The 26,772-nt window shown below is 47.2% G+C and overlaps 1 protein-coding gene across 1 annotated transcript in view; it reads left to right on the forward strand.

Annotated features, from left to right (window-relative positions):
- The window catches only part of ALDH8A1 (aldehyde dehydrogenase 8 family member A1), a 30,655-nt gene extending 18,481 nt beyond the window's left edge, over positions 1–12,174 (forward strand). The window contains exons 3-7 of the mRNA XM_075862508.1: positions 3,074–3,229; positions 3,477–3,626; positions 5,351–5,607; positions 10,666–10,827; positions 11,670–12,174. Of these exons, the coding sequence (XP_075718623.1) occupies positions 3,074–3,229; positions 3,477–3,626; positions 5,351–5,607; positions 10,666–10,827; positions 11,670–12,122 (1,178 nt within the window). The 3' untranslated portion in view covers positions 12,123–12,174. The remainder of the gene's footprint in view (positions 1–3,073; positions 3,230–3,476; positions 3,627–5,350; positions 5,608–10,665; positions 10,828–11,669) is intronic.
- The last annotated feature ends 14,598 nt before the right edge of the window (positions 12,175–26,772 follow it).

Consider the following 26,772-nt stretch of genomic DNA (forward strand, 5'->3'; position numbering starts at 1 on the left):
TTCTGAATTTTATCATCATAACTAGCTTTACAACCAGGTTTAGAGGGACACTCCCTCTATTACTAGTCCAGCTGCCTACAGGGTATAGTGTACTGGGTATAGGGAGAATATTTAGTTTATTTGGGGGTTTTACTAATTTTATAATGGGAAAACAAAAATGTTATGTCCAATATGCAAGACAGAAGGGTGGATGAAGAATTAAGAAAAAAGAAAATTAAAAATCTAAAGAAGTGTGGTAAATTTTAAAACACTGAAGACACAATCCGTTGTTTGTGGGGCACGTTTCACACATATATCTCATGTCTTTCCTGATGCCTTGTTTGGAGCACACGCGGCATCTTTTCTGGTGCCTCTGTTTTTTTTCAGTGGGGAGTCCGTATCTGAGCATAACATTTGGTATTCCTCTTCAGCGGTGTAAAGCCTTTGGGCCATATTTTATATTTCTAACTAGTGATGACAGTTCTGATGACGTTTTTTTTTTATTTTTATATTTCAACTTAAAAATGGGAGCGGAGCGCCCACCAGTGACCCTGCTGTATTTCAGAGTGGGAATACCCTACCTACCTACCAAATTCTAAGTGAGCAGTGTCATTGCTACCTAACCGTGACCACGGGCAATGGGCAATCTAAGGGTATAAAGCTGGGTACTGGTGATGACAGGCGATGACAGGTCTGATGAGAGGCGATGACAGGTCTGGTGACACTGATCACCAGATGATGGTGGTTGTGGTGTTTTATCAGCTAGTGGGGGGACTGATCTCCAGCTTTACTTTCACTTTTTAACTACATTTCCACAGTGTTTGGCTCTGTCAAGCTCCAGGACACAATTGAGCTTGACAGAGCAGGAGATGCCGGCAAAACAATACTTCTGCACTGTGATTGGTTCATCAGTACAGACTGACCAATCACAGCCAGGGCCGGCCTTAGGGGTGTGCGACCTGTGCCATTGCAGAGGGCGCATCTCTCCAGCAGGTGGAAGGGGCACTGCCCTGGCTCCCTTCTCCTGCTTGTTTCAGAAGCGCCCAGGCCTGACTCAGCAGCCGCCTTTCCACCCGGGCGCTTCTTCATTCAGTGGCACTGCTACGGCTGTAGCCGCTATAGCGGCACCGCCGGCCATGGGACTGTCCCGACAGGTGGCACGGGTGCCCTCATGACCGGTGATGCCACTAGCAGCCACTGCGGGTGCTTCAGCGGTAGTAGCACCACTATACCGGAGCAGGGAGGTATCTCCCTGCACTGCTATCTGCTTGCGCCACTGTAGCTCCCTGAGGGAGTGGAATCCCCCTGTGGCCAGGGATTCCGCTCTTGGATGGAGCGCTTGATGTTTCTGTCCATATATGGACAGTGACATCAGGGGCAACTCCTGAAGCAGAATCCCCGTCCACAGTGTTGTCGACACTGTGACCAGGGATTCCACTCCAGGGGAAGCCCTTGACGTCACGGTCAATAAAAGGATAGAGACGTCAGGGGCTTCTCCTGGAGTGGAATCCCCGACGCTGTGACCGGGGATTCCACTCCAGGAGAAGCCAGTGACGTCACTGTCCATAAATGCTAAAGTGGCATTATCCTGTGTAGGATCACTGTATAGGGCATTATACCGTGGGGGCAGGGCCGGTCCCAGGTTTACGTGGGCCCTTGGGCTACACAGACTTAGTAGGCCCTTTTGCGGGGGTACTCACGACGGCAGTAGAACAGCAGAAAACATCAGTTTGTGCCCCCATATAGAAGCTAGGCTCTGTTTATGCCCCCATATACAAGTTAAGCCCCCAGTTTGTGCCCTCATATATTCAGCGCCCTCTGTAGATAGAGCCACAGTGCCCCCTGTAGATAGTGGCACACAGTTCCTGTAGGTAGTGCCACACAGCTCCCTTCATAGGTACTGCCACACAGCCCTTCTCATAGGTAGTGCCACACAGACCCACTCCCAGTTAGTGCCACACAGCCCCCCTCTCTGTTCCTAGTGCCATTGGGGCTCCCTCTAGGAGTAGAATGCCCAGCCAGTCGTTGACGATGCTCCGGCCGGGGATTCCTCTCCTGGAGGAGCACCTGACGTCACTGTTCATTTATGGGTAGTGATGTCAGGGGTTTCTCCAGGAGTGGAATCCCAGGTTAGAGCGTCGGCAACATTCTGGTCGGGGATTCTGCTCCAAGAGGAGCCCCTGACATCGGGGGCACCTCCAGGACCAGAATAACCTGCCGGAGCGTCTGCATTACTCTGGACGGGGATTCCGCTTCAGGAGGAGTCTCTGATGTCACTGTCTATATATGGATAGTGACATCAGGGACTCCTCCTAAAGCGGATCCCCGACCAGAGTTCGGCAACGATCTGGGGGGATTCTGCTCCTAGACAGGGGCTCGCTCTAGGAGCGGAATCCCCTAAAAGAGTGACGGCAACGGTCTGGCCGGGAATTCCACTCCTGAAGGAGTCATGACATCAGCGTCAGCACCCGACGGCCGAGTGGGTCCCCCCAAGAGTAGTGGGCCCCGGCACTTGCCCAGGTTCGTCGGGTGGTGTCGCCGGCCCTGTGTGTGGGGCATTATACTTTTTGTACGGGGCATTTTTTTTGTGATGGGCTTGGGGCGCTGAATGATAATTTTGCTCGAGCGCAATCTGTCTTAAGGCCGGCCCTGATCACAGGGCTCGTCAGCACGGGACCATTCTGATTGGTCCCATGCCGGCATCTCCTGCATGGCAACTTTGCTTTAGAGCTGAGTTGCCGGTTCTGTCACTGTGTCGCTTGACACAGTGACAGTTTAAAGTTCTGACGTGTCGGGTACGTTGGATTGCAGTAAATTACCTGCAATACCGACATACCAGACACGTCATTTTGCGGGAAACGGTCAATATAAACCAAATTTTATAGTAACCTAAGTTTTAGCATAAGAATTTCAACCCTATATATTTTCAGTCAGGAGGTGAAATGGTAATCCATCTTGACCTGTGCATGTAGTCATTTATCAAGCACACTTCAGACTGAATGGTAGGATTTGGCTGTCAAATACTTATGTACCTCAAAGGATAACATTTTCCCAGTATCCTCATTAAATGTTGACTCATTTTCTTACTTTTCAGGTAAAACAATTACATTTGCACGCACTGTGGATATACCAAGATCTGTATACAACCTCCGGTTCTTCGCCTCATCCATCCTGCATCACACCACAGAATGCACACAAATGGACCACCTGAATTGCATGAATTACACTGTGCGCACCCCGATTGGAGTCGGTAATATTCAATAACAAGTCATAGGTTAGATGGGTTCTCAGTCACGTTAGGGTAAGTTCACATGCAGGAAATTTGTTGCAGAAATTTCTGCGACTGAAAATTCGTTCCATAAATGTGAATGGGGTTGTTCCTGCAGCATGTGCAGCTGCAAGCCCCATTCAGGTGAATGAGACATTTCGGAAACAAATCTGGCGCGTGTGAAAATACCCTTATACTGGTCTTTTGTAACTCTGTTTCTTTCTTTCAGCCGGACTCATCAGTCCTTGGAACCTACCTCTTTACTTGCTGACCTGGAAGATAGCGCCTGCTATAGCATGTGGAAATACAGTTGTGGCAAAGCCAAGTGAGATGACCTCAGTCACAGCATGGATGATGTGCACATTTCTGAATGAAGCAGGTATTAGATTGTCAAGAATGATACCGTGTTTTCATTACAAAGACAACTGGGGAAAATGTGGTGGAAAATGCTTAGCGGAAAGCAGGTGAGAGCACAGATTGTAAAATGGAACACAGTGACCTGGGGTTTAGTCTATTTCTAGTGTCTGGTACAATAAATTTGAAGACCTTTTAACTTTTTTTTATTGGATGCAAACCAACACCTGGAAATACCTCCTGTAAATGGCAATGTGGGCAAAAGTAGAACAATCTAGAGGTACATAGAGCCAAACAATTTGAGCCACCTACCAATTGTTCAATGTCCCTCAATATCATATTCTAAGATTCTATTCTACCTGAGAGGATGACCGTAAATCTAGCCATAAACTATGGATTTTTGTAATGTCTTTGTCGGCTGCCGGCATTGGAAAGGCAGAGATCAATCAGTGATTTGTCTTTTTTTAACTTATGTCACTGTCGTCTAGAAGGAGAACCGTCACAGACCAACCATGAAAAACAAGTAGTTCAGAAAATGAACTTCTGAAGTCTCTAGTGTATGGCCAGTTTAAGATGAAAGAGGTTCCTCCTTTGTCCGCTGACCTCAAGCTGATTACAAAGTGTCCCCATGCTGGAACCCCGAGCCATCAGATGTGATCTGGGTGTAAACTTGGCAATAAGTGTTCAATTTCCCTGCAGCGCCACCACTGGGAAAATTAAAGTGGTACCTCAAGACATTTAAAAGGTTGGCTGCACGCAGGGGATGTGATAAAATAACAAAATACGTATTACTCCCCTGGTAAATCCCCTGCCTTTTCACCGCTGCCACTCTGGTGTTGCCTGATTGTCTCTGTTGCTGTCCAGCAGTGATGATGTTCCAGCTACCCGCATGTGACTGCTGCAACCAATCACTGTCCTCAGCAATAACGCGCACAAGGTGCTACCACCACCGCTGAGGACAGTGATTGGCTGCAGCAGTCATGTGCGTTTAGTCGTAACGTCATCACTGCTGGATAGCAATAGAGACCAGCGGGGAGCACCGAAGCGGCAGCGCTGGAGCCGCGGGGGAGTTTTCAGGTGAGTAATACTTCATTTGTTATTGTATCACATCCCCTGCATGCAGCCTGTCTTTTTAATGTTCTGCACAACCTCTTTAAGAATTACACAGTGTAATGCAGGACGAGACAGACACTCTTTGTAACTCTTCTCCACTCTGGCCAAGAGATGAGGATCCTGAACAGAAAACACCCCTATATTAATAAGGTATATGACAATGGGTTTTCTAAACTGGTCCAGGTGTTGGACCCCCACCGATCATGTACTGATCACTACTGGATAGGTCGACAATCCCTTTAAAAAGTTATTATATTAATTAATAATGTTAATCATTTTTGCACCACTATTTTAATGAAATAAAATATTGAGCCGTAAGCGGACTAGCGTGTACTTGCGTTTTCGTGGCTTTTTTCACTAGGTTTTTTTGCCGAGTTTTTTTCTGTAAAAAAATGCTACAGTCAGATGTTTGTTTAAAGTCTGTAGTGAAACATGAGAAAATCTACATACACATTTGTTTTTAGTGGCGTTTTGATAAAAACACAGCATGCTCCAGGTTTTATTTCTGCCCTTTTTCTCCTTAGACTTCAATATAGAACTTCAAAAACGCCAGGAAAACGCATTGCTTTTTGAAGAAGAAATGTTGCCATGGGCTTCCTAGAGATTAAAATATTTTACGTTCTTATATTATTAAAGGTGTCCCGCCAGGAGTTGTGAATATAGTGTTTGGCACCGGCCCAAGAGCAGGGGAAGCCCTTGTCTGCCACCCTGATGTACCCATTATCTCCTTTACTGGAAGTACTGTGACCGCCCAGCGGATAATAGAAAAGAGCGCCCCATACTGCAAAAAGCTGTCATTAGAACTGGGAGGAAAGAACCCAGCTATTGTTTTTGAAGATGCAAACCTAGAGGAATGTATTACGACCACTGTAAGGTCAAGTTTTTCTAATCAGGTAAGTGACATGTTTGCTTCATAAATCAAAAGTCATCACCTCAGTTTTATTATAAATTGCTCCTGTATTTCTTTTGTTTAGGATAATAACATGTTCTAATAAAGAAATGTCAGTGCATTAAGAATATCAATACAGTTTAATATTAGGGGAATTTATGTGTGTATTATGCTACAACTCACTCCTTGATTTTCACCTATAAAAAGTGCTGAGAAGGCTGTGAAATCCTGCCTAGCTGCAGAAAAAAATAAAAAATAAAATGCAGTAACATCAATGGCCACAAGATGGCATAGACCTTACATTCTAGACCAGCGGTCCCCAACCTTTATTTTTTAACAAAGGAACTGTTTCATGAAAGATAATCTTTCCACAGACCGCCAGGGCGGCGGTTTTCGGGGTTTAGGTTCAGTTCACACATTGCATAAATACTGCGGATTATCCGCAATGGAATTTGTCAGAAAATCCACAGCATAGTACAGTAGCAGCAATGTGGATGAGATAGAACAAATCTCATCCACACGCTGCGTAAATAGCGAGCGGAAAAAACTCAGAAAATGACGTGGCACAATTTTATTCCGCAGCATGTCAATTGCAGTTGTGTAAACGCTGCTTATTTGTTGCGGGTTTCCCCCATTGAATCGAATGGGGAGGTAAAACCCACAATGAATAGCAGTTATTGCGTTTATTGCGGCGGAAACAGGCCGCAATATTTCTTCCTCCAGGCCAGCCTCCTGGGATGACGATTAAGACCCATGTGACCGCTGCAGCCAGCGGTCTCCTGGCATAAAATGCTGAATGCTCAGCAGTTTTCTGCAGCGAACATTCCGGGCAAAATACTGCACCACAATTTGGTGCGGTTTTTCGCACGGAATTCCCTGTGACCACCGGGGAGGATACCAGATACTGCAGCCCGGTATCAAATGTTCCAAGGTCCCGTTATTGGTCCGCAGTCCAGCGGTTGGGGATCACTGTTCTAGACTAACGTTGTGACTTATTCTTACAGGGAACTAAGGCTGTGTTCACATCAGCGTTGGTTTCCGTTGAGGGGTCCTGTCGGACATTTCCGTCGGAGGAACCCTTCAAAGGAAAGGCAAACAAAAACCATAGGTAATGCTTCCGTTGCTTATGGTTTCCGTTTGTCAACGTTGTGTAAGGTTTCCGTTTGTTTTGACGGAATCAATACCGCAGTTGACTACGCTATTGATTCCGTCAAAACAAAAACAGAAGAAATATATAAAGGAAGGCCTTATAGATCTGCTCTCCTGGATCCAATTCTGGCTTTGGCTTAAAAGAATATATGCTAAATCTGCAGCAAATTTGCACCATGTGAACAAGGTGCAGCATAGCGAAATATTAAATTTTGCTTTGAACATCAAGGCTCAATACATATCCCGGCATGAAATTGTTAAAGTCCTGACCTATTCCAGTATGTGTAGAATATATGTACAGATGTAGCTGTCTTTATCTTGACTTTAAACACATTCAGTACACAGTGGCAAGATCCTTTATCTTGACTTTTTCAATGACTTTTCAATGGGTTTTGTTGTGTGATCTCACGCTGCAGCAAGTTATCAGGATAAAGATGCTTTTACCTGTTGTCCTCTCTCTTCTATATGCTGGGAAGGGTCATCAGTTTAAGAGTAGCAGAAATGTACACCAAATAAAATAACTTTCATTTCTATTGGAATCAAACAGATTCTTCATCCATCAGTCTTCATCACTTCTGTCATGATCAAGCTTGTTTTTAACGAATCTGTCCGGTTGTATTTATAATCATTAGGTCAATACGCAACCGATTGTGGAATTCATGGAAACTCAGTTTTTCAATCAGTTTAGATCAAATACAGAACACAAGGTTGCCAACAGTCCGTAAATTTAAGAACAGTCCGCAAAAAATTTATGTTTTTTTCTGCCATCCGTAGCGTCCGGCAGAAAAAAAGCACCGTCCGGGATTTTTCTTTATATCCCCCGTAACTTTGCACTGCGCATGTTCCAAAATGTACATGCACAGTGCAAAGGCCGCGGCCTGGCATATTTTCTGATTCCGCTTGACTGACAGCAGAATCTGAAAATATGCTGCCAAGTGAGGTCGGTGCCTGATGTGGACTAATCCAGTCACCTGACCTCACATCAGCGACATGAGGTCAGGTGACTGGACTAGTCCACTCCTGGCCCGTCACCGCCCCCAGCCAGAAGAGGACCTCCGTCGCATGACCACCTTGGTGAGTCACATTAGGTAGAGCGGAGAGTGGGCGTGGTAGGCTACCACTACCGCTCTCCACTCTGTTTGGTGTGTGGTGCTATTTACAGGGGGGGGGGGGGCAGTGTGGAGCTATTTACAAGGGGACAGTGTGGTGCTATTTACAAGGGGGGGGTAGTGTGGCGCTGTTTACAAGGGGGGGCGTGTGGAACTATCTACAAGGGGAGCAGTGTGGAGCTTACAAGGGGGGCAGTGTGGAGCTATTTACAAGGGGGCAGTGTGGAGCTTACAAGGGGGGCAGTGTGGAGCTATTTACAAGGGGGCAGTGGGGAGCTATTTACAAGTGGGAGCTGTTCAGCGCTATTTACAAGGGTGGAGCTATTTACAAGGAGGCAGTTTGGTGCTATTTACAAGGGTGGAGCTATTTACAAGGAGGCAGTTTGGTGCTATTTACAAGGGTGGAGCTATTTACAAGGAGGCAGTTTGGTGCTATTTACAAGGGTGGAGCTATTTACAAGGATGGCTGTGTGGTGCTATTTACAAGGGGGGAGTTGTGTGGAGCTATCTACAAAGGGGGCAGTGTGGAGCTATTTACAAGGATGGCTGTGTGGTGCTATTTACAAGGGGGGAGCTGTGTGGAGCTATCTACAAAGGGGGCAGTGTGGAGCTGTTTACAAGGGGGGCAGTGTGGAGCTGTTTACAAGGGGGGCAGTGTGGAGCTATCTACAAGGGGGGCAGTGTGGAGCTATCTACAAGGGGAGCAGTGTGGAGCTTACAAGGGGGGCAGTGTGGAGCTATTTACAAGGGGGCAGTGTGGAGCAATTTACAAGTGGGAGCTGTTCAGCGCTATTTACAAGGGTGGAGCTATTTACAAGGAGGCAGTTTGGTGCTATTTACAAGGGTGGAGCTATTTACAAGGATGGCTGTGTGGTGCTATTTACAAGGGGGGAGCTATTTACAAGGGGGGAGCTATGTGGAGCTATCTACAAAGGGGGCAGTGTGGAGCTAATTACAAGGATGGCTGTGTGGTGCTATTTACAAGGGGGGAGCTGTGTGGAGCTATCTACAAAGGGGGCAGTGTGGAGCTGTTTACAAGGGGGGCAGTGTGGAGCTATCTACAAGGGGGGCAGTGTGGAGCTATCTACAAGGGGGGCAGTGTGGAGCTATCTACAAGGGGGGCAGTGTGGAGCTATTTACAAGGGGCGGCAGTGTGGTGCTTTTTACAGGGGGCTGTGTGGAGCTATCTACAAGGGGGGCAGTGTGGAGCTGTTTACAAGGGGGGCAGTGTGGAGCTGTTTACAAGGGGGCAGTGTGGAGCTGTTTACAAGGGGGGCAGTGTGGAGCAGTTTACAAGGGGGCAGTGTGGAGCAATTTACAAGGGGAGTTGTGCAGCTCTATTTACAACGGGAGCAGTGTGGAGCTATCTACAAGGGGGGAAGTTGGTGCTACTTACAAGGGGGAAATGTGGTGCTATTTACAGGGGGCGGCAGTGTGGAGCTATTTACAAGGGGCGGCAGTGTGGCGCTATTTACAAGGGGCGACAGTGTGGTGCTATTTAAAAGGTGGTGCTGTGTGTGGCGCTATATACAGGGGGCACAAAGGGGGCACGGTTACTGATGGGCCACTTTTATTGGGTTGAGCACTAAGGGATCATTATTAAAGTCTGGGACACTGTGGATGATGAGTTTGTTTAGAGGATGGGTATAGGTGGGGAGGGTGCTAGAAAAGCGAGAAGCCAACATGTCTGTGTGTCAAATTCTGCAGAGACGAGTCATGGCTGGAATAAGTCGTCACAGCGGTCTGGATGGAGAAAAAAAGGGAAAGTGAACAACTGTAATCAGAGAAAACATCACCTAAGTTAGCGGGGGAAAGATACAAGCAGAGCTGTGATTGGTGAGTCACTCCTAGCACACTGCACAGGCAATGATTTTGTAATGTGCCCGTAAAAATTTTGGTCTGTCCATGATTTTTAGCTCAGTTGTTCAGAAATTTCGGAAGTGGAGGTTGGCAACCCTGTCAGAGCAAAACAAGAAATTGTGAACATAGTCCAAATTTCGTTCTACAAATCCCTTTTTATACCACAAGATGGTGCTGTTCTGCATATCATCATATCAACAGCCCACGAATAAACTGTTACAGAAAACTTAGATTGTGGCATGTACTGATGAGGGTTGTGCTAGGGTTAAAGGGTAAATAATCGTTCAAACTTCTGGCATGTCATAGTGACATGTCAAAAGTTTTGTTTGGCGGGGGTCCGAGCACTGAGACCCCCGCCGATCGCTAAAACAAAGCGGCAGAAGTTCTCGTGTAAGCGCTGAGCCACTTTGTTTCTGTTTGATACATTGATTTCCGGAAAAAGCGAGCGTACGGGCTCAAAAGAAAGTCTATTGAGCCCGTACTCCGATACATTTGCTTTCCGGAAAAAGCCGAGCAGAAACAAAGCAGCTGAGCGCTCACACGAGAACTTCTGCCGCTTTGTTTTAGCGATTGGTGGGGGTCTCAGTGCTCGGACCCCTGCCAAACAAAACTTCTGACATGTCACTATGTCATGTTAGAAGTTTGTTAAACGTTTAGTTACCCTTTAATGTCCCTGAACAATTAAAATAATTAAGCCATATTAAAAGGTCTAAGTTTTTCACTATATAAATTAATCTGTCTAGACATGATATATATAAGAAGTAACTTTGTAATATAAACCTTACTTTTCCTACCTGGGTGACACTGTCGCTTCTTTTCGACATCTCTGCGGTGAGTAATATTGCCCTGTATCCCCAATACTTTAAATAGAAGCTTCCAGTGTGTTCCTGTATTATCTCTTGAGCAATGAGCTGATTCTCATAGTGATAAATGTTGTTTTACAGGGGGAGATTTGTCTGTGCACGAGCAGAATTTATGTTCAGAGCTCAATTTATGAGGAGTTCCTGCAGAAGTTTGTGGAAGCTACAAGAAAATGGAAGGTGTCTATCCCCTCTGATCCCACAGCCAGTATGGGAGCTCTGATCAGTGAGGCACATTTAGCAAAGGTTATTATCTTTCTTGCTGAGTTTCTATTGTAAAGCTGATGTTTTTTTTTTATTGATGGAATATAAATGTGACTAGGTGGTTAAGGCACTAAGCTTAAAGGGTTTGTCTAAGACAAGAAAACATAATCTGTGTTTTTTTTCCCCAGAAACAGCGCCACTGCTGTCCATGTGCAGTGTTTGGTACTGTAGCCATGAAAGTCAATGGGACCTAATTACAATACCAGACAAAGCCCTTAGACAGACTTTTCTAGTCAGGCCTTAGGCTTCGTTCACATCTGCACCAGTTCTCCGTTCCGACGTTCTGTCGGAGCTGTACGCCGGAACGAAGCCCTGACTGACGCAAATGGAAACCGTAGGTTTCAGTTTCCATCACCATTGATTTCAATGGTGACGGATCCGGTGCCAATGGTTTCCGTTTGTCTCCGTTGTGCTAGGGTTCCGTCGTTTTGACGGAATTAATACCGTATTGCTTTAAAAAATGTTTATCTTTCCTTACAATATAAAGCAGGACATTGTGGTGCGCTTCTCACATCTAGCACCTTCGGTAGCCTTCACCGTGTGCCCTCCCTGGGCGTTCTCCTCTCATTACCACATTACTGTGAGTGACTAATGAACACATATAATTTACATATGAATACACAATGGTCATTGTATTCATATGCAAATTTCCCTTTTTGCTGGTCCCTTCCCCCAGGGGCACCTATAGACCCAGGCCTACTGGGTCTATCAGTAAATCTGGCAATCATTAGGTTTCATAAGAATAAAATAAGAATATTTCCTTACCTAATATTATGTTATGCCCACCGTATAAAAGCTAACACTTTACCATGACCTGTCCCCAGGTAAGGAGCTATGTCAAGAAAGCTTTGGCGGAAGGAGCTACACTTAACTGTGGGGAATGTGTGGATAGCCTAAACATCCCACAAAATAACCAGAGTGGGTATTTCATGTTGCCTACGGTTATCAGTGGATTGAAGGAAGAATCCTGCTGTATACAAGAAGAGATTTTTGGCCCTGTGACATGTGTGGTTCCATTTGATACAGAAGAGGAGGCGATTGAAAAGGCAAATGGTGTCAAATATGGCCTAGCTGCAACTATTTGGACAAAGGATGTGGGTCGTACTCATCGTGTCGCCAAGAGACTTCAGGCAGGTCTGGTATGGACCAACTGCTGGTTAGTGAGAGACCTCAATTTACCATTTGGTGGTATGAAAGCATCAGGCCTGGGTAGAGAAGGGGCAAAGGATTCATATGAGTTCTTCACTGAAGTGAAAACTGTTACAATAAAACATTGATCTAAAGGATTTTATGTTTCATGGCAGTCCAAAAATAAAAAGCTCAAGATCATTCAGTGGTTACAAACTGTGTTTTATTGAATGAATGAATAAATAGATAGATATGATAATAAACACCAGAAAATAATTGTGATGCAAAAAGGTTGAAGTGGAGTGGATTATCTTTTTATTCTCTATAACCATGATACTTCAATGCGTGATCATGTGTTTACCACACAACTGCTAGGCTTGTTACAAAAAATACAGCTCTGATAACTTTAAGTAATGTACGTCCTATGTGTGTCGACACGACCAAGACGGATTTTTATCCAGTGGAAGTAAACAATTGAGGTTTTCATTCAATGACAACAAGCAGAGATATTGAAAATGGTCCGGGATTTATACAGAAAGCATACTGGAAAATGTTATAACTTTTCATTATACAAAGAATAACCTTAATTTGCTGAAATCATAATACCCCTTTACGATCCTACCTTTGTAGTGACTTAAGACAGCGCTCAAGTACTTCACTGTGCAATGAAAGTGATGGGAACGGAAGTGTTGGCTTCCAATGCTTGGGACTTGCTGGCCTTCTGTGGCTGGGAGAGCAAGAAAAAAAAAATGCCTATATAGGTAATATGGTTGACAGGAAGTAGCTTTTTGTATTTCAGAAAAAAAGTAGTTGGCCAGTTTCTAATAAATTTGGCTCATCTTGCGTTAGGCAAGTTATGCAATTTAATCTAAGAACCTCTGCTTTACATAGTTGCATAGTTAGTAAAAAGACACACGTCCATCAAGTTCAACCAAGGGATGGGAAAGGGAAACATTTCTACACATAGGAGCTAATATTTTTTTGTTCTAGGAAATTATCTAAGCCCTTTTTAAAGCCTCCTACTGTGCCTGCTGTGACCAGCTCTTGCAGTAGACTATTCCATAGATTCACAGTTCTCACTGTAAAGAAGACTTGTCGCCTCTGCAGGTTGAACCTTTTTTTCTCCAGACAGAGGGAGTACCCCCTTGTTTTTTGAGGGGGTTTTACATGGAATAGGATTTCACCATATTTCTTGTACGTGCCATTCATATATTTATATAAGTTAATCATGTCCCCCCTTAGTCGTCTTTTTTCAAGGCTAAATAGGTTTAATTCTTTTAATCTTTCCTCATAACTTAGATTCTCCATGCCCCTTATTAGTTTCGTTGCGCTTCTTCGTATTTTTTCCAACTCCAGGGCATCCTTTCTATGAACTGGAGCCCAGAACTGAACTGCATATTCTAGATGAGGCCTCACTAATGCTTTGTAAAGTGGTAATATTATATCCCTGTCCCGCGAGTCCATGCCTCTTTTAATACACGACAATATCTTGCTGGCCTTTGAAGCTGCTAATTGACATTGCATGCTGTTATTTAGTTTATGATTTACAAGTACACCCAGATCCTTCTCAACAAGTGAATCCGCCAATGTAGCTCCCCCTAGGACATATGATGCATGTAGGTTGTTCGTACCCAGGTGCATAACTTTACATTTATCTACATTAAACTTAATTTACCAAGTAGACGCTCAAACACTCAGTGTGTTCAAATCAGCTTGAAATTCACGAACATCTTCCATAGACTGAACTATATTACATAGCTTGGTTTCACCTGCAAAAATAGAAACAGTGCTATTAATCCCATCCTCTATATCATTAATAAATAAGTTGAATAATAGTGGTCCCAGCATGGAACCCTGGGGTACACCACTTATAACCGGGGACCATTCAGAGTAGGAATCATTGACCATAACTCTCTGGCTACGTTCCTTGAGCCAATTCTCAATCCAATTAGTAAAACCATGCTGGCTGTCACTTGTAATACTATTTTTTGTCACATAATTCTGTATATAGTCCCTCAATAGCCCCTCAAACATTTTCCCCACAATGGATGTTAAGCTTACTGGTCTATAATTACACTTTTTGAAAATTGGCACCACATATGCCCTGCGCCTGTCCCTAGGCACTATACCAGAATCTCTAAATATTATGAAGAGGGGGACAGAAATAACTGAACTAAGCTCTTTAAGAACTCTAGGGTGTAACCCATTTGGTCCTGGGGCCTTGTGTACATTTATTTTATGTAACTTAGCTTGGACCATATCTACATTCAGCCAATTAAGTATATCAACTGATATATTAACAGCACTGGCACCGGCTACATCAGATGCGCTTTCTTCTGTTGTATATACAGAGCTAAAGAACCCATTTGTACCTCTTTGCTTCTAACAAGGGAGAGACAAAAATCTGGTCCGCACATCAGCTTTTTATACATTGATCTATAGCTGCTAAGCAAAATTTATAAACATGAACATGAGCTTCTTAGTAAACATTGTGATCAATCTGTGTAAGCCCACTTGCCACTTCATGGAGACCTCTTTTGAGTTGGTCCCTATGCTTTTAGGTCGGTATTGCATGGCAACCAGGTATAATATAGTCATGCAGTTTGAGCTCCAGCCCCATCCCTCCGGGCTTTATTGAACCGATATCACTACCAGACTCCCCTAAAGCTCATGGATGTGCCACTGCCTTTTACTCCCCAGCATGCACAGAACAGTGAGGTGTACAGTGCCCGGTACTGTCATGACCTGCCTAGGTAGAGTCGTGTGTTAACCTTAAACCATACTATCCCCCATCCCCATTTAGTAACAACACATGACACCGAGGTTGGATGTGAAATGGCCACAGCAGCCGTTTATTAATTTCTCAGTTTTATAAAAACAATTTAAATCCGAAACATTCGGATAACTAGTTAGGAATCCACCAGAGAATTCCTCCTAATAATTCACATGACCCAACATGGGTCAGAATCATAAATAACAATTAAACGTTAACATTAACCCGAGCAGAGGAAGTCCTTGAAGCCCCTTCAGATGTTCCTTTCAAGAACACACCGAATTAGCCATCTGCAAACCACTAATTACCTCCAGCCGTAAACCAGCTCGGAAGCACCGTTCACCTCTGCAGATGGCTCCAACCACTAGAAGTCCACTTCAAGGGGATAACACCCGATGAAGCCCTCAAGTGATATACCGACCACTAGAAGTCCACTTCAAAGGGATAACACCCGATGAAGCCTTCAAGTGACATACCTTCTACCAGAAGACCACTTCAAAGGGATAACACCCGATGAAGTCTTCAACCATGTACCTTTTTTGGGGGACGCATACCCCCGATGCGACCCCCCCACCATTTTGTACTGACTGGCCTCAAGGACTCCCCCCGCCAGCTGCCATGACAACAGAACCTACTCCGGAAAAAAGAAAAACATGTTAAATAAGCACACAAAATAAAACACAACGCTCATAGCCAGACGTACATAAGACCTAAGGAGTAACAAAACAAGGGTGGGAGGGTGGGAGCTTTGCTTACTGTGTGTTACTCCTCCCGCTGCTTCCGGCTCAATGCCGAGAAACAGCGGGAAGCGCAGTAACGGCCCCCCCGCCCCCCTTAACTCCTCCCCGTCCCTCCTTCAGCTCCTTCAACTTTCCCTGACCTCGTAACATTAACCCTTTCCCTACCAGGACGGTCATGTCGGCTTCCCTTAAGCCTGCAGCTGCGTCCAGCCTCTTCTTGACCTGCCTAGGTAGAGTCGTGTGTTAACCTTAAACCATACTATCCCCCATCCCCATTTAGTAACAACACATGACACCGAGGTTGGATGTGAAATGGCCACAGCAGCCGTTTATTAATTTCTCAGTTTTATAAAAACAATTTAAATCCGAAACATTCGGATAACTAGTTAGGAATCCACCAGAGAATTCCTCCTAATAATTCACATGACCCAACATGGGTCAGAATCATAAATAACAATTAAACGTTAACATTAACCCGAGCAGAGGAAGTCCTTGAAGCCCCTTCAGATGTTCCTTTCAAGAACACACCGAATTAGCCATCTGCAAACCACTAATTACCTCCAGCCGTAAACCAGCTCGGAAGCACCGTTCACCTCTGCAGATGGCTCCAACCACTAGAAGTCCACTTCAAGGGGATAACACCCGATGAAGCCCTCAAGTGATATACCGACCACTAGAAGTCCACTTCAAAGGGATAACACCCGATGAAGCCTTCAAGTGACATACCTTCTACCAGAAGACCACTTCAAAGGGATAACACCCGATGAAGTCTTCAACCATGTACCTTTTTTGGGGGACGCATACCCCCGATGCGACCCCCCCACCATTTTGTACTGACTGGCCTCAAGGACTCCCCCCGCCACCGCGAAACAGGCCTTGACCACCTTAAGCCTGTGAGTTCCTCCACACCACCACCGCCCTTTCTATGCCTTCTGCTATAGCCAAGCTCCAAATATCAATGCCAACCTCGGTCAGATGAACCCCGTCACTCCTCCAGAAATTCCCCAATCCTGACTCCAAATCCCTATGCCTCACGCAAATGCCCCCGTTCTTCGCCACAAAACGGGACACCGCCCGGTTAACTTTTATCCGAGCCTTATTGACTCTCTCCACCGATCTAGCTAACCGCCAATGCTTCCTTGGGACTATGTCCGACCACACTACCACCAACTTGGGATAAGATACCCACAAACACAACAAATCATGTTTGATATCCCGCACCAACTCACGAAAAGGGCGGACTCCTAAGTCATTCCCACCCACGTGCAACACTAAAACCTCCGGAACCCTATCGAGCCGCACATATGTCTGGAATTCCGCCAACACCCTGTTCCACGACATACCTCTAAACCCCAGCCAATGCACAACCGCATCCTGTCGCGGAATGCGCAACTGGCGACCATCCGGGCGGACGTCCGCCCTCAAAGCCCCCCAGTGCACGTACGAATGACCCATCAACCACACCAGACAAGGAGGCGAATCTGAAACGGAAAACACAGTTAGGCACCACCATATAACATTTGCAAGCATAACAACAAAATTACAACATATGGGGGCGGACATAAGACTTAAACCTTTTAGACTCCCAACGACCAATACGCCTCACCCCCTCATCATCCAACCCCCAGCGCCCTGCTTCCGTTGCTGCGCCAATCCGGAAGGAATGAGATGAATATGAGCTTGCTGCAACCCCAACCGCCGTCAAACATTTTTTAAAAACAGCTCCAAACTGAAACCTGGACAAGAACGACCCGTCCACATGACGTAACAAAGGCAAATCTGGAGACCCCCTGTTTTTTGTAAAACCCCGCATGCACTCTACTGGGCACATGACCGACCCCGGGAGAGCGAACAAAACTATCAGTTTTCCCTTCCCTAATTGGTCAGTTTTTGATCTACGCAACCATACCTCCAACCGATCTGCAAAAAGGCACACCTCCCCAGATCTCAGCCCCCCTGCCTGTTTAGTACTTGGCGACACCAACTCACCTACTCTAAATGCTCCGAAGAACGCCAACGAGAAAGCCAACCGAAACAAATCCATTTCATCTGAAGAACGACATACCGATGCCAATGAACCGCCCAACAAGCCCAGCAAAGCAAACGACACCGGCCTTCTACTATCCGCCTCCACCCTACCTCTGCGCAACCCCTTCAAAGCCTGCGATACCAGAAATTCCTTCGATACATCCCGCAAGCCCCGCAACTTAAGCCCAAACGCCACCGCGGATATAAACCGGTTCACCTTCGCTACTGAAAACCCCCCCTCCCAGGCATCCCCTAACCAATACAAAAGTGCCACCAACCTGTCTCTATCCGTATTGACATCACCCAACTCTCTTACCCACTCCTCCCACTGCCTCCAACAAGCAGCATAAGCCCTCCACGTCGTGCGCGCCAAAGACCTTTGTAACAGCTGCTCTACGGGACCGATACCAGATCCCATAGATGATCCGGACACGCCAAACCGAGACGTTCCGCTCCCGGGGCCAATTCCCGAAACCGGTCCCACTGCGAGCGAGAAAGAGCATCAGCAACACAATTCCGTACACCCGGGACATGCACCGCCACCACCCACGCGTTCAGCGACAAACACACCAACACTAAATGTCGCAACAATTGAACTACCGGAGGAGAGGACGCCGTGATGTTATTAATGGCAAGCACCACCCCCATGTTGTCGCAGTAAAAACGGACCTTCTTATCCCTGAGCCTGTCCCCCCAAATGGTAGCCGCCACCACGATGGGAAACAGCTCGAGCAGGGCCAGATTCCGCGTCAATCCACTGGACACCCAGCTAGCCGGCCATTGACCTGCGCACCACGGACCCCCCCCGTAAGCTCCAAAGCCACCCGCCCCAGCCGCATCCGTGAAAATATTCAGATCACTCGTATCCTGCGCTGGGGCCATCCATAGCGAGCGACCATTGTACTGGCCCAAGAAGTCATCCCAAACCTGAAGATCAGCTCGGTGCTCCTCCTTGAGCCTCACAAAATGATGCGGCGCCCGCACTCCCGCCGTTGCCGCCGCCAACCTTCTACCAAACACCCTCCCCATCGGCATAATCCGGCAGGCGAAATTCAACTTCCCCAGCAACAACCTGAACGCCGCCTCGATGTCGGTTTTTGCTAGCAGCGCCCCCGGACCCGCAGCCCGCACTAACCCCACCGCCTTATCGAATGAGGTATAAACTACGGAACACAACTCGTGATCAATCCCGTCATTTACCGACGAACCTTTGGGATACGATAAATGTTGAATCAAACGAAACTTTCCGGGCTCGCGTTTAGGGACAATACCCAAAGGGGACACAACTAAATCTTTTACCGGCGACTCCACAAATGGCCCCGACATGCGCCCCAACGAAACTTCTTTTAACAACTTTTCCGACACGACTTCCGCATGCAAGTAAGCCGATTTTAAATTTCTCCGCGTAACCGGAACCTCATAAGGAGGCGGAGGAATAACAAAACCAACACTAAACCCTTCATAAAGCAACTTAGCTGCCGCCCTATCCGGATACTCATTTAGATAAGGGGCCATCCTTTCCACCCTCACCGGCGACACCCCCTTGACCAGCCCCGTGCTGGTTCCCGGACCTCTTTTTCCGCAGACATTTTGCCGCCCCGTGTGATGCACCATTACACTCGGAGCACACGTGCTTGAACTTGCACGTGGCCCCAAACTTGCACTGGCCTTCATTGAATTGCCAGCAAAACCCCGCCTTTCCCCCGCCGCTTGGTCCACTCTGACTAGTCTGGCCTCCCTGGCCACCGCTCCCGGGAAAGGGCTGCCTAACCGGAGCCGTAACCCGTAACCAGAGAGCAATATCCTTCTGGTCCCACCGAATCGCCGGCCGAACCGCCTTCCGCTGACGGAATTGCTCATCATATCGCAGCCACGCCTGACCCCCATACGCCCTATGAGCCTCCCCAATAGCATCAAAATAACAAAATAACGCCGAACAATTTTCCGGCGCCTTTTCCCCTATCACACTAGCCAATATGGCGAACGCCTGCGACCAATTAACGAACGTCTGCGGGATAAGCCTATACCGCCGCCGTTCCTCCTCGTCCTTTTTACTCTCATCCCGCTTGCTCTTATCCAAATTGAATTTAGCCAGCGGCAAGAGAGAAAAAATTTCAACGTATTCATCTTTCCAGATCCGATCACGCACCTCCTGCTTTAAATGCGCCCCCAACGGACCCTCAAAACAAACATACACCTCCCCCCGAGCACGATCGTCCATGCGCACTCGATCGCCGTCCTTCTGTGCCTCAGTCTGCACCGACACCGCGACCGCCTCTCTAACCGCCACCACAGGACGCGCCTGCAACGATCCCACGTCCCTGGGGCCTTCCCAAACTACCGCAGGGGACACTTCCGTTACAACCGGCGCCGCGGCCCTATCAAGGCGCCCCACCAGCTCCCGTAAGCAACCCACTAAATCTGCCAAACCCGCTCCGTCGCGTCCGCCCGCGCCACTACCGGCCCCCGATGCTATGCTAGCAGCCCCCCCGCCGACACCCGACATAAAAATCGCTGGATAAGACAATAATGGAGTTATACACTCACCGGGCTGCACAGGCGCTGTGTTCCCGTCAGCCGGACCATCCTGACCTCGACGATAGACGTCCAGTTCACCTTCCTCCAGTTCTTCTCTCGCCGACGACTGTCCCTCCCAACGACATCTTCGGAAAGGGGATGAGGACGCGCTGACCGATGGGCCGGCAACCTGCCGCCCGACCGCCGGGACCCAGACTTCCGACCGGACCTGTTGCCTCGACGTCGCTGCAGATCTAGTCGTCCGTCTAGACGATCCTGACGAAGCCTGCCCCCTGGCCGGAACATCACCATGCGGGGCGGCCGTACCTTGCTCTCGACATCTTCCATCTGATGGGGGAGGGGTGACAGGGAGCCCGGCCTGCGACTCCCTGCTTACCGCCGGACCCCGTCGCGGCCTGGGATTCCTGCCAGGACGCAGGGCCTGGGAAGGGGCGGTCCTCCCAGCTGCCTGGCCTGCAGCGTCCGGGATCGGGCTCCCTCTGCGACGCCGTGTCCGCGGGACTACCTCCGGACTAAGGCGCTCTGGAGGTCGGGACCGCCGAGAGGGACGGGTCGACACAGCCTGCATCGCCGTCACCCCTGCCACCGCTCTCTGCCTGCCCAGCGCAGGAGCGGTTGTTGCCGACTCCCCCCCCGCCGCCATAGCCATGCTCGTAGGGGGGCCGGGGGAGGGGAGCCTGTCCCTTACAACAGACCCCGAACGCCGTGCCCGACGTGGCGAAACGGCGTCCGGGATCCGCGTTAATGCAGCCACGGTCTCCTCCAGCCATCCGGGACCGTGGTGCACAGCAGCGGCGCGCAGCCGCTCTAAAATCAAGGCCTCTGCCATTACTAAAAAACCGGGCAACGGGGAGCTTTGCTTACTGTGTGTTACTCCTCCCGCTGCTTCCGGCTCAATGCCGAGAAACAGCGGGAAGCGCAGTAACGGCCCCCCCGCCCCCCTTAACTCCTCCCCGTCCCTCCTTCAGCTCCTTCAACTTTCCCTGACCTCGTAACATTAACCCTTTCCCTACCAGGACGGTCATGTCGGCTTCCCTTAAGCCTGCAGCTGCGTCCAGCCTCTTCTGGAGAGCATTCCTGCATGCACAATTCAGTCATGAAGCCGCGCACAGTACTTTTAGCTACACTGAATTTCCAGGGAGCAGTGGCGTAGCTATAGAGGTCGCAGCAGTCGCACTTGCGACCGGGCCCACAAGCCTGGGGGGCCCGCAGGGCTCCCATTGCCACGCAGCGCGCTGATACAAAGTTTGTATGTGCCGTGATGCCGGCACTTCCTGGTTACGGGCATGGTTTGTTTAGACATCACAGTCACATGGTACACTCAGTGTACCATGTGACCGTGACATCACGAGAGGGGGCGTTCCAGCCACTGTGGAAGAGCCGATGCGGAAGAGCATGGATGACTGCAGGTGAGCTGCTGAGGGGCCCGTAAAGTATGTGTGTTGTATTGTATTGTATTGTACTGTCTGTTGTATTCTACTGTCTGTGTTTGCGGTGGAGAGAGGGTCTTTAAATTACAGGCCCCCGTCTCCTCTCTCCACCACAAACTGCACGACACAATACATTACAAACTGTGGGTCGCACTCCCCCTGGGGGGTCGTGTGAAGACCTCCGGGTAGTCGCGAACCACTCACCGAGGTCCTGCTTCCAACTGTATTCGCGTCCTCAGGACGCAGATCCAGTTGAATTTAATCCTGGAGCAAGGAGCTGACGGCTCCTTCTTCCAACATTCACTGCCGTGAGCTATTAGCGGCTCGACGCAGACAGGCGCGATTTAGTGACGTCATCGCGCCTGTCTTTGCCGAGTCACTCATTACACAGGGCAAAGGAGGAGGAGGATCTCCTCCTCCACCCGTCGTGGGAACGGGGATAGGTAAGTAACTTTATTATTTTTCTATTATGCACATATGCAGGAATTATACTGTATAAGGAGGGGGGCTGATATGGTGGCAGCTATGAGGGGCATTACTGTATGGGGGGCTGATATGGTGGCAGCTATGAGGGGCATTATACTCTATGGGGGGATGATATGGTGGCAGCTATGAGGGTCATTATACCGTATGGGGGCATTATACTGTTGGGGGGGGGGGGCTGGTATGGTGGCAGCTATGGGGGCATTACACTGTAGGGAGACAGCTATGGGGGCTTTATACTGTGCGGGGGCAGCTAAAGGGGGCATTATACTGTATGTGGCATTATACTGTGTGGGGCAGCTAAAGAGGGCATTATACTGTGTGGGGGCAGCTATGAGGGGCATTATACTGTATGGGGCTGCTATGGGGGCATTATACTGTATGAGGGCATTTATGGGGGGCATTATACTGTATGGGGCAGCTATGGAGGCATTATACTATATGGGGCCGCTATGGGGGCATCATACTTTATGGGGGTATTACACTGTATGGGGGCAGCTATGAGGGGCATTATACTGTATGGGGCTGCTATGGGGGCATTATACTGTATGGGGCTGCTATAGGGGCATTATACTGTATGGGGGAATTTATGAGGGGCATTATACTGTATGGGGTCTGCTATGGGGGCATTATACTGTGTGGGGGGTAGCTATGGGAGCATTATACTGTGTAGGGGGCAGCTACGGGGAGCATTATACTGTATAGTGGCAGTTATGGAGAGCATTATACTGTATGGGAACAGTTACAGGGAGCATTATACTGTATGGGGCAGCTACGAGGAGTATTATACTGTAAGGGGCAGCTACGGGGGGCATTATACAGTGTGGGGGCGGCTATGGGGGAAGTATACTGGGGGGGCTGTTGGGCAAGGCGGCTGGCCATAGGCGCAGCAGGGGGGGGCCCAAGCTGAATTCTTGCACCAGGGCCCATGAGCCTTTAGCTACTCCCCTGCCAGGGAGTACAAGGCCGAAGAGGCTGGTAGTGATTTAAAGCGGCCGGGGGATGGGAATCGAGGCAGGTGGGGGCGGGTTTGGAGCTTGCACTGCATGGCTCTACCTGATATTATCACCTCCCAGATGACTCTTTTGTGGTAATATGCAAATAGTGCGCCGCGTTTTAAAAAGTGAATTTTGTAATTTGGCTTCATCAGATTTAGCATAAAGGGGCATGTTTAGAAACATTGTCAGTTCATGTAATAAGGCATGGTAGTTGGTTAAGGGTCCAAAAACAACCTGACGAGTTCCCTTAAGATTACAAGAGGAGAAAGTCCAAGGAGAGATTTTCATTTAAATTTGCTGTTAAAAAATAGTTTACCCAAATTAAGTACATTGGCTTAGTGGTGATGGGGGTTAATAGATCAGTCTGGAAGTGGATAATAGGTGTTTAGTTTTGGTGATAATTGTACATTTCTGCCAGGAGTTTACACAAAACCCATCACAAAATGCAGAATGGGCTCCACTCGCCACTAAGAGCTTCACCAAATGTACTATGCCATTATTACCGTTAAAGGGGTTTTCCGTGTTCTGAAAAACTTGTTTGCTGATGGCTGAAAATGAGATAAATTTAGAAAAGAAACCGTAATCATCTATCCTTTCCCCTGGCGATCCTGCGTTGATGCTCCGTAGACCCTCCCGGTGATTGTTTACATGCACGTAGCATGTAACCACTGCAGCCAATCAGAGGGCTCAGTGGTCATGTGTTGTATTTCTGGCATTATTCGGACAATGTATTTGTATGGGGGAACTCTGTTTCTCTGACTGGATAAATTATATAATTCTGACTACATGCAGCCACCCCTAAAGGGTTCTACCTGTATATCTTATACAGCTAATGGGAGATGTATAAATCTGCATGCAGTGAGCTTCCCCCACTGGTGGCTGCAAGTGACAGTGTTACAGAAAGCCGTTTAGTGCTGGGCCCCCTTTAACCACAGACCCTATAGCAGTCACATGCCCTGTCTCTATGTTAGGTACACCATTGATTTCTGCATTCTTTAAGGGAATGTTTCATATTACAGTACAGCATTGCTAATTCTTATACTCATGAATGGGCTTGTTGGTCAATGAAGAGCTTTTAGCACTTGTGAACCCTCTGGCATTTTGCATCATATAACCCAGCATGGTCAGTAAGGGTTTTGTAAAGTTGTATTTCCCATCCAAGTGCATTGACCTGGCAATAGACCCCTATCGCTTGGCACGCTCCTGTATGTGAGATCATCTCGGAGGGCTGCTGATCAACCACCATTCTCATGACAATAGCGCTCTTATCTTATAACACGGAGGTATGACCCTGCACAGGAAGATACTCCTTTATCTATTCATGGGATGGGTGGGGAAGGAAAGGAAACTCGCGAAGCCATGCCAGGAACTAAACTTGTTGAAACACAAGTAGAAATGTTCATCGGATTCATGCTCACGTGTATCAATATCTGTCAGGTTACAACCTTGATGGGAACTGAGAAAATAAATATCTGTGCAAGCTTCCAAAAATGTTTTTGAATGTCTTCCAATGTTTTCCCAGAAGAATCTCCAAGTATAAACCTCCATCTGTACAGATTTTCTTTCTTTGTATGTAAGTAAAATGCATTTCTAAAAATAATCATAATAAATCACATTGCATTCTACATGGATCGGTATTTATATGCGTTCATTTTTTACACACAAATGGCCAATAGTAAAAGATTAACCACTTTTGAACAACTGGACATCAAATATCTTCAAGGACATATTTAACTTTAAGAGATCTTTGTGGTGAGTCAAAACTCCCAGATGTCTAAAGTGAAGTTTAGCAACTGACTAGAATGACAGAAAAGAGCAGGTCTATAATACAGATATTTATGAAGCCCATGTTGAAAAAAGGGAGAGTGGTTTATACTCATTGACAGCTAGATAAAACTACATGCAGCAATAAAAAATGGCATGCTTGTTTTTCTGCCCTTTTTACAGCTCTTTCAGAATACCATCAACAGTGTCATTACAGTGCCCTCAATAAGAGTCACCTGAATACCCCTATTAATGGCCCCACTAGAATGCCCTAATTAACAGCACCACCAGAATGCCCTGATTAACAGCGCCACCAGAAGGCCCTAATTAACAGCGCCACCAGAATTTCCTAATTAACAGCACCACCAGAATGCCCTAATTAACGGCGCCACCAAAATGCCCTAATTAATAGATCCACTGGAATGCCCTAATTAACAGCTCCACCAGAATGCCCTAATTAACAGTGCCACCAGAAAGCCCTAATTAACAGAGCCACCAGAACGCCCTAATTTACAGCACCACCAGAATTTCCTATGGTTCCAGACCGCTGGCTGTATATTTACGGCCTGCGGTCAGGGTCCTTAAAACCCGAGCCATAGACTTTTTATGGCTCGGGTTTTAACTTGCTGCCCGCGCGATCTGGCAGCTGAATGTCGGGTCTCCGGCTGTCAGTGACTGCCGGGGACCCTGAGGAGAGGATAGAAGCAGCTTTCACTGCTTCTGTCTTCTCCGATGTGTTTTTACACAGCGTTCAATGAACGCTGTGTATAGGAATAGAGACAGCAGCAGCGGCGCTGTCTCTATTCCTCCCGGTGATCATGTGACAGGTCACATGATCGCCGGGTCCCGTTAGTGACAGACTGCTGCTGGGTCTTACAAGACCCAGCACAGCCCTATTAGTGACAATCGTCACTATGAGAGGGCTAATTTCCCCTGTAACTGAGGCTGCTGTGCAGCTCCAGTTACAGTGGAAAAGATGGTGTAAAAGAAAGAAAAAATATATATAAAGTTCCCCAAAGGTCTTTTTTGACCTTTGGGGGACAGACCATAGTAATAAAAAAATAATAAAGTAAAGTGCAAAAAAAAATGTAATAATAAATACACATAAAATACCCACCCCCAAAAAAAAACGTTCCCCCCCCGCCAATCATTGTTGTAACGCTAGCGCTGACCCAATTACCCTAATATAGACATGTAATATATTCAAATTTACGGTAGACAATGACGATCACAAATAAAAGGTCTATTTTAGGTTAAAACTATGTTATTACCCCAAAAAAAATAGCTGAAACGTAAAAAAGCTTATTTTTTTACTATTATTTTCAAACTTTATGAATAAAAATTCTACAATCGCAAAAAAGGTGTGTATAAAAACGATAAAAAATGAAACCTGCATTGTCTATGGAAAAAACGTCGCAAAAATCACGTCGTTAGCCCAACAAATAAAAACGTTATAGCCATTTAACTAACGCGTGCTAAAAATGGCTAAACGGTGTCTGGTCCTGAAGGCGCAAAATAGCCCGGTCCTGAACTGGTTAACATCCCCACCAGAGTGCCCTAATTAACAGAGCCACCAGAATTCCCTATTTAACAGTGCCACCAGAAAGCCCTAATTAACAGCTCCACTAGAATGTCCTAATTAACAGCTTCACCAGAATGACCTAATTAACAGAGCCACCGGAATGCCCTAATTAACAACACCACTAGACTGTCCTAATTAACAGCTCCACTAGAATGTCCTAATTAACAGCCCCACCAGGATGTGCTTATTAACAGAGCCACCAGAATTCCCTAATTAACAGCCCTACTAGAATGTCCTAATTAACAGCTTCACCAGAATGTCCTAATTAACAGCTTCACCAGAATGCCCTAATAAACGGAACCACCGGACTGCCCTAATTAACAGCGCCACCAGAATGCCACAATTAAGAGCGCAACTAGAATGCCCTAATTAACAGCCCTACCAGAATTCCCTAATTAACAGCCCTTCCAGAATGCCCTAATTAATGGCGCCACCAGAATGCCCTAATTAACGGCGCCACCAG

This window comes from Rhinoderma darwinii, chromosome 4, assembly GCF_050947455.1.
Source record: "Rhinoderma darwinii isolate aRhiDar2 chromosome 4, aRhiDar2.hap1, whole genome shotgun sequence".
Classification (NCBI taxonomy): domain Eukaryota; kingdom Metazoa; phylum Chordata; class Amphibia; order Anura; family Rhinodermatidae; genus Rhinoderma; species Rhinoderma darwinii.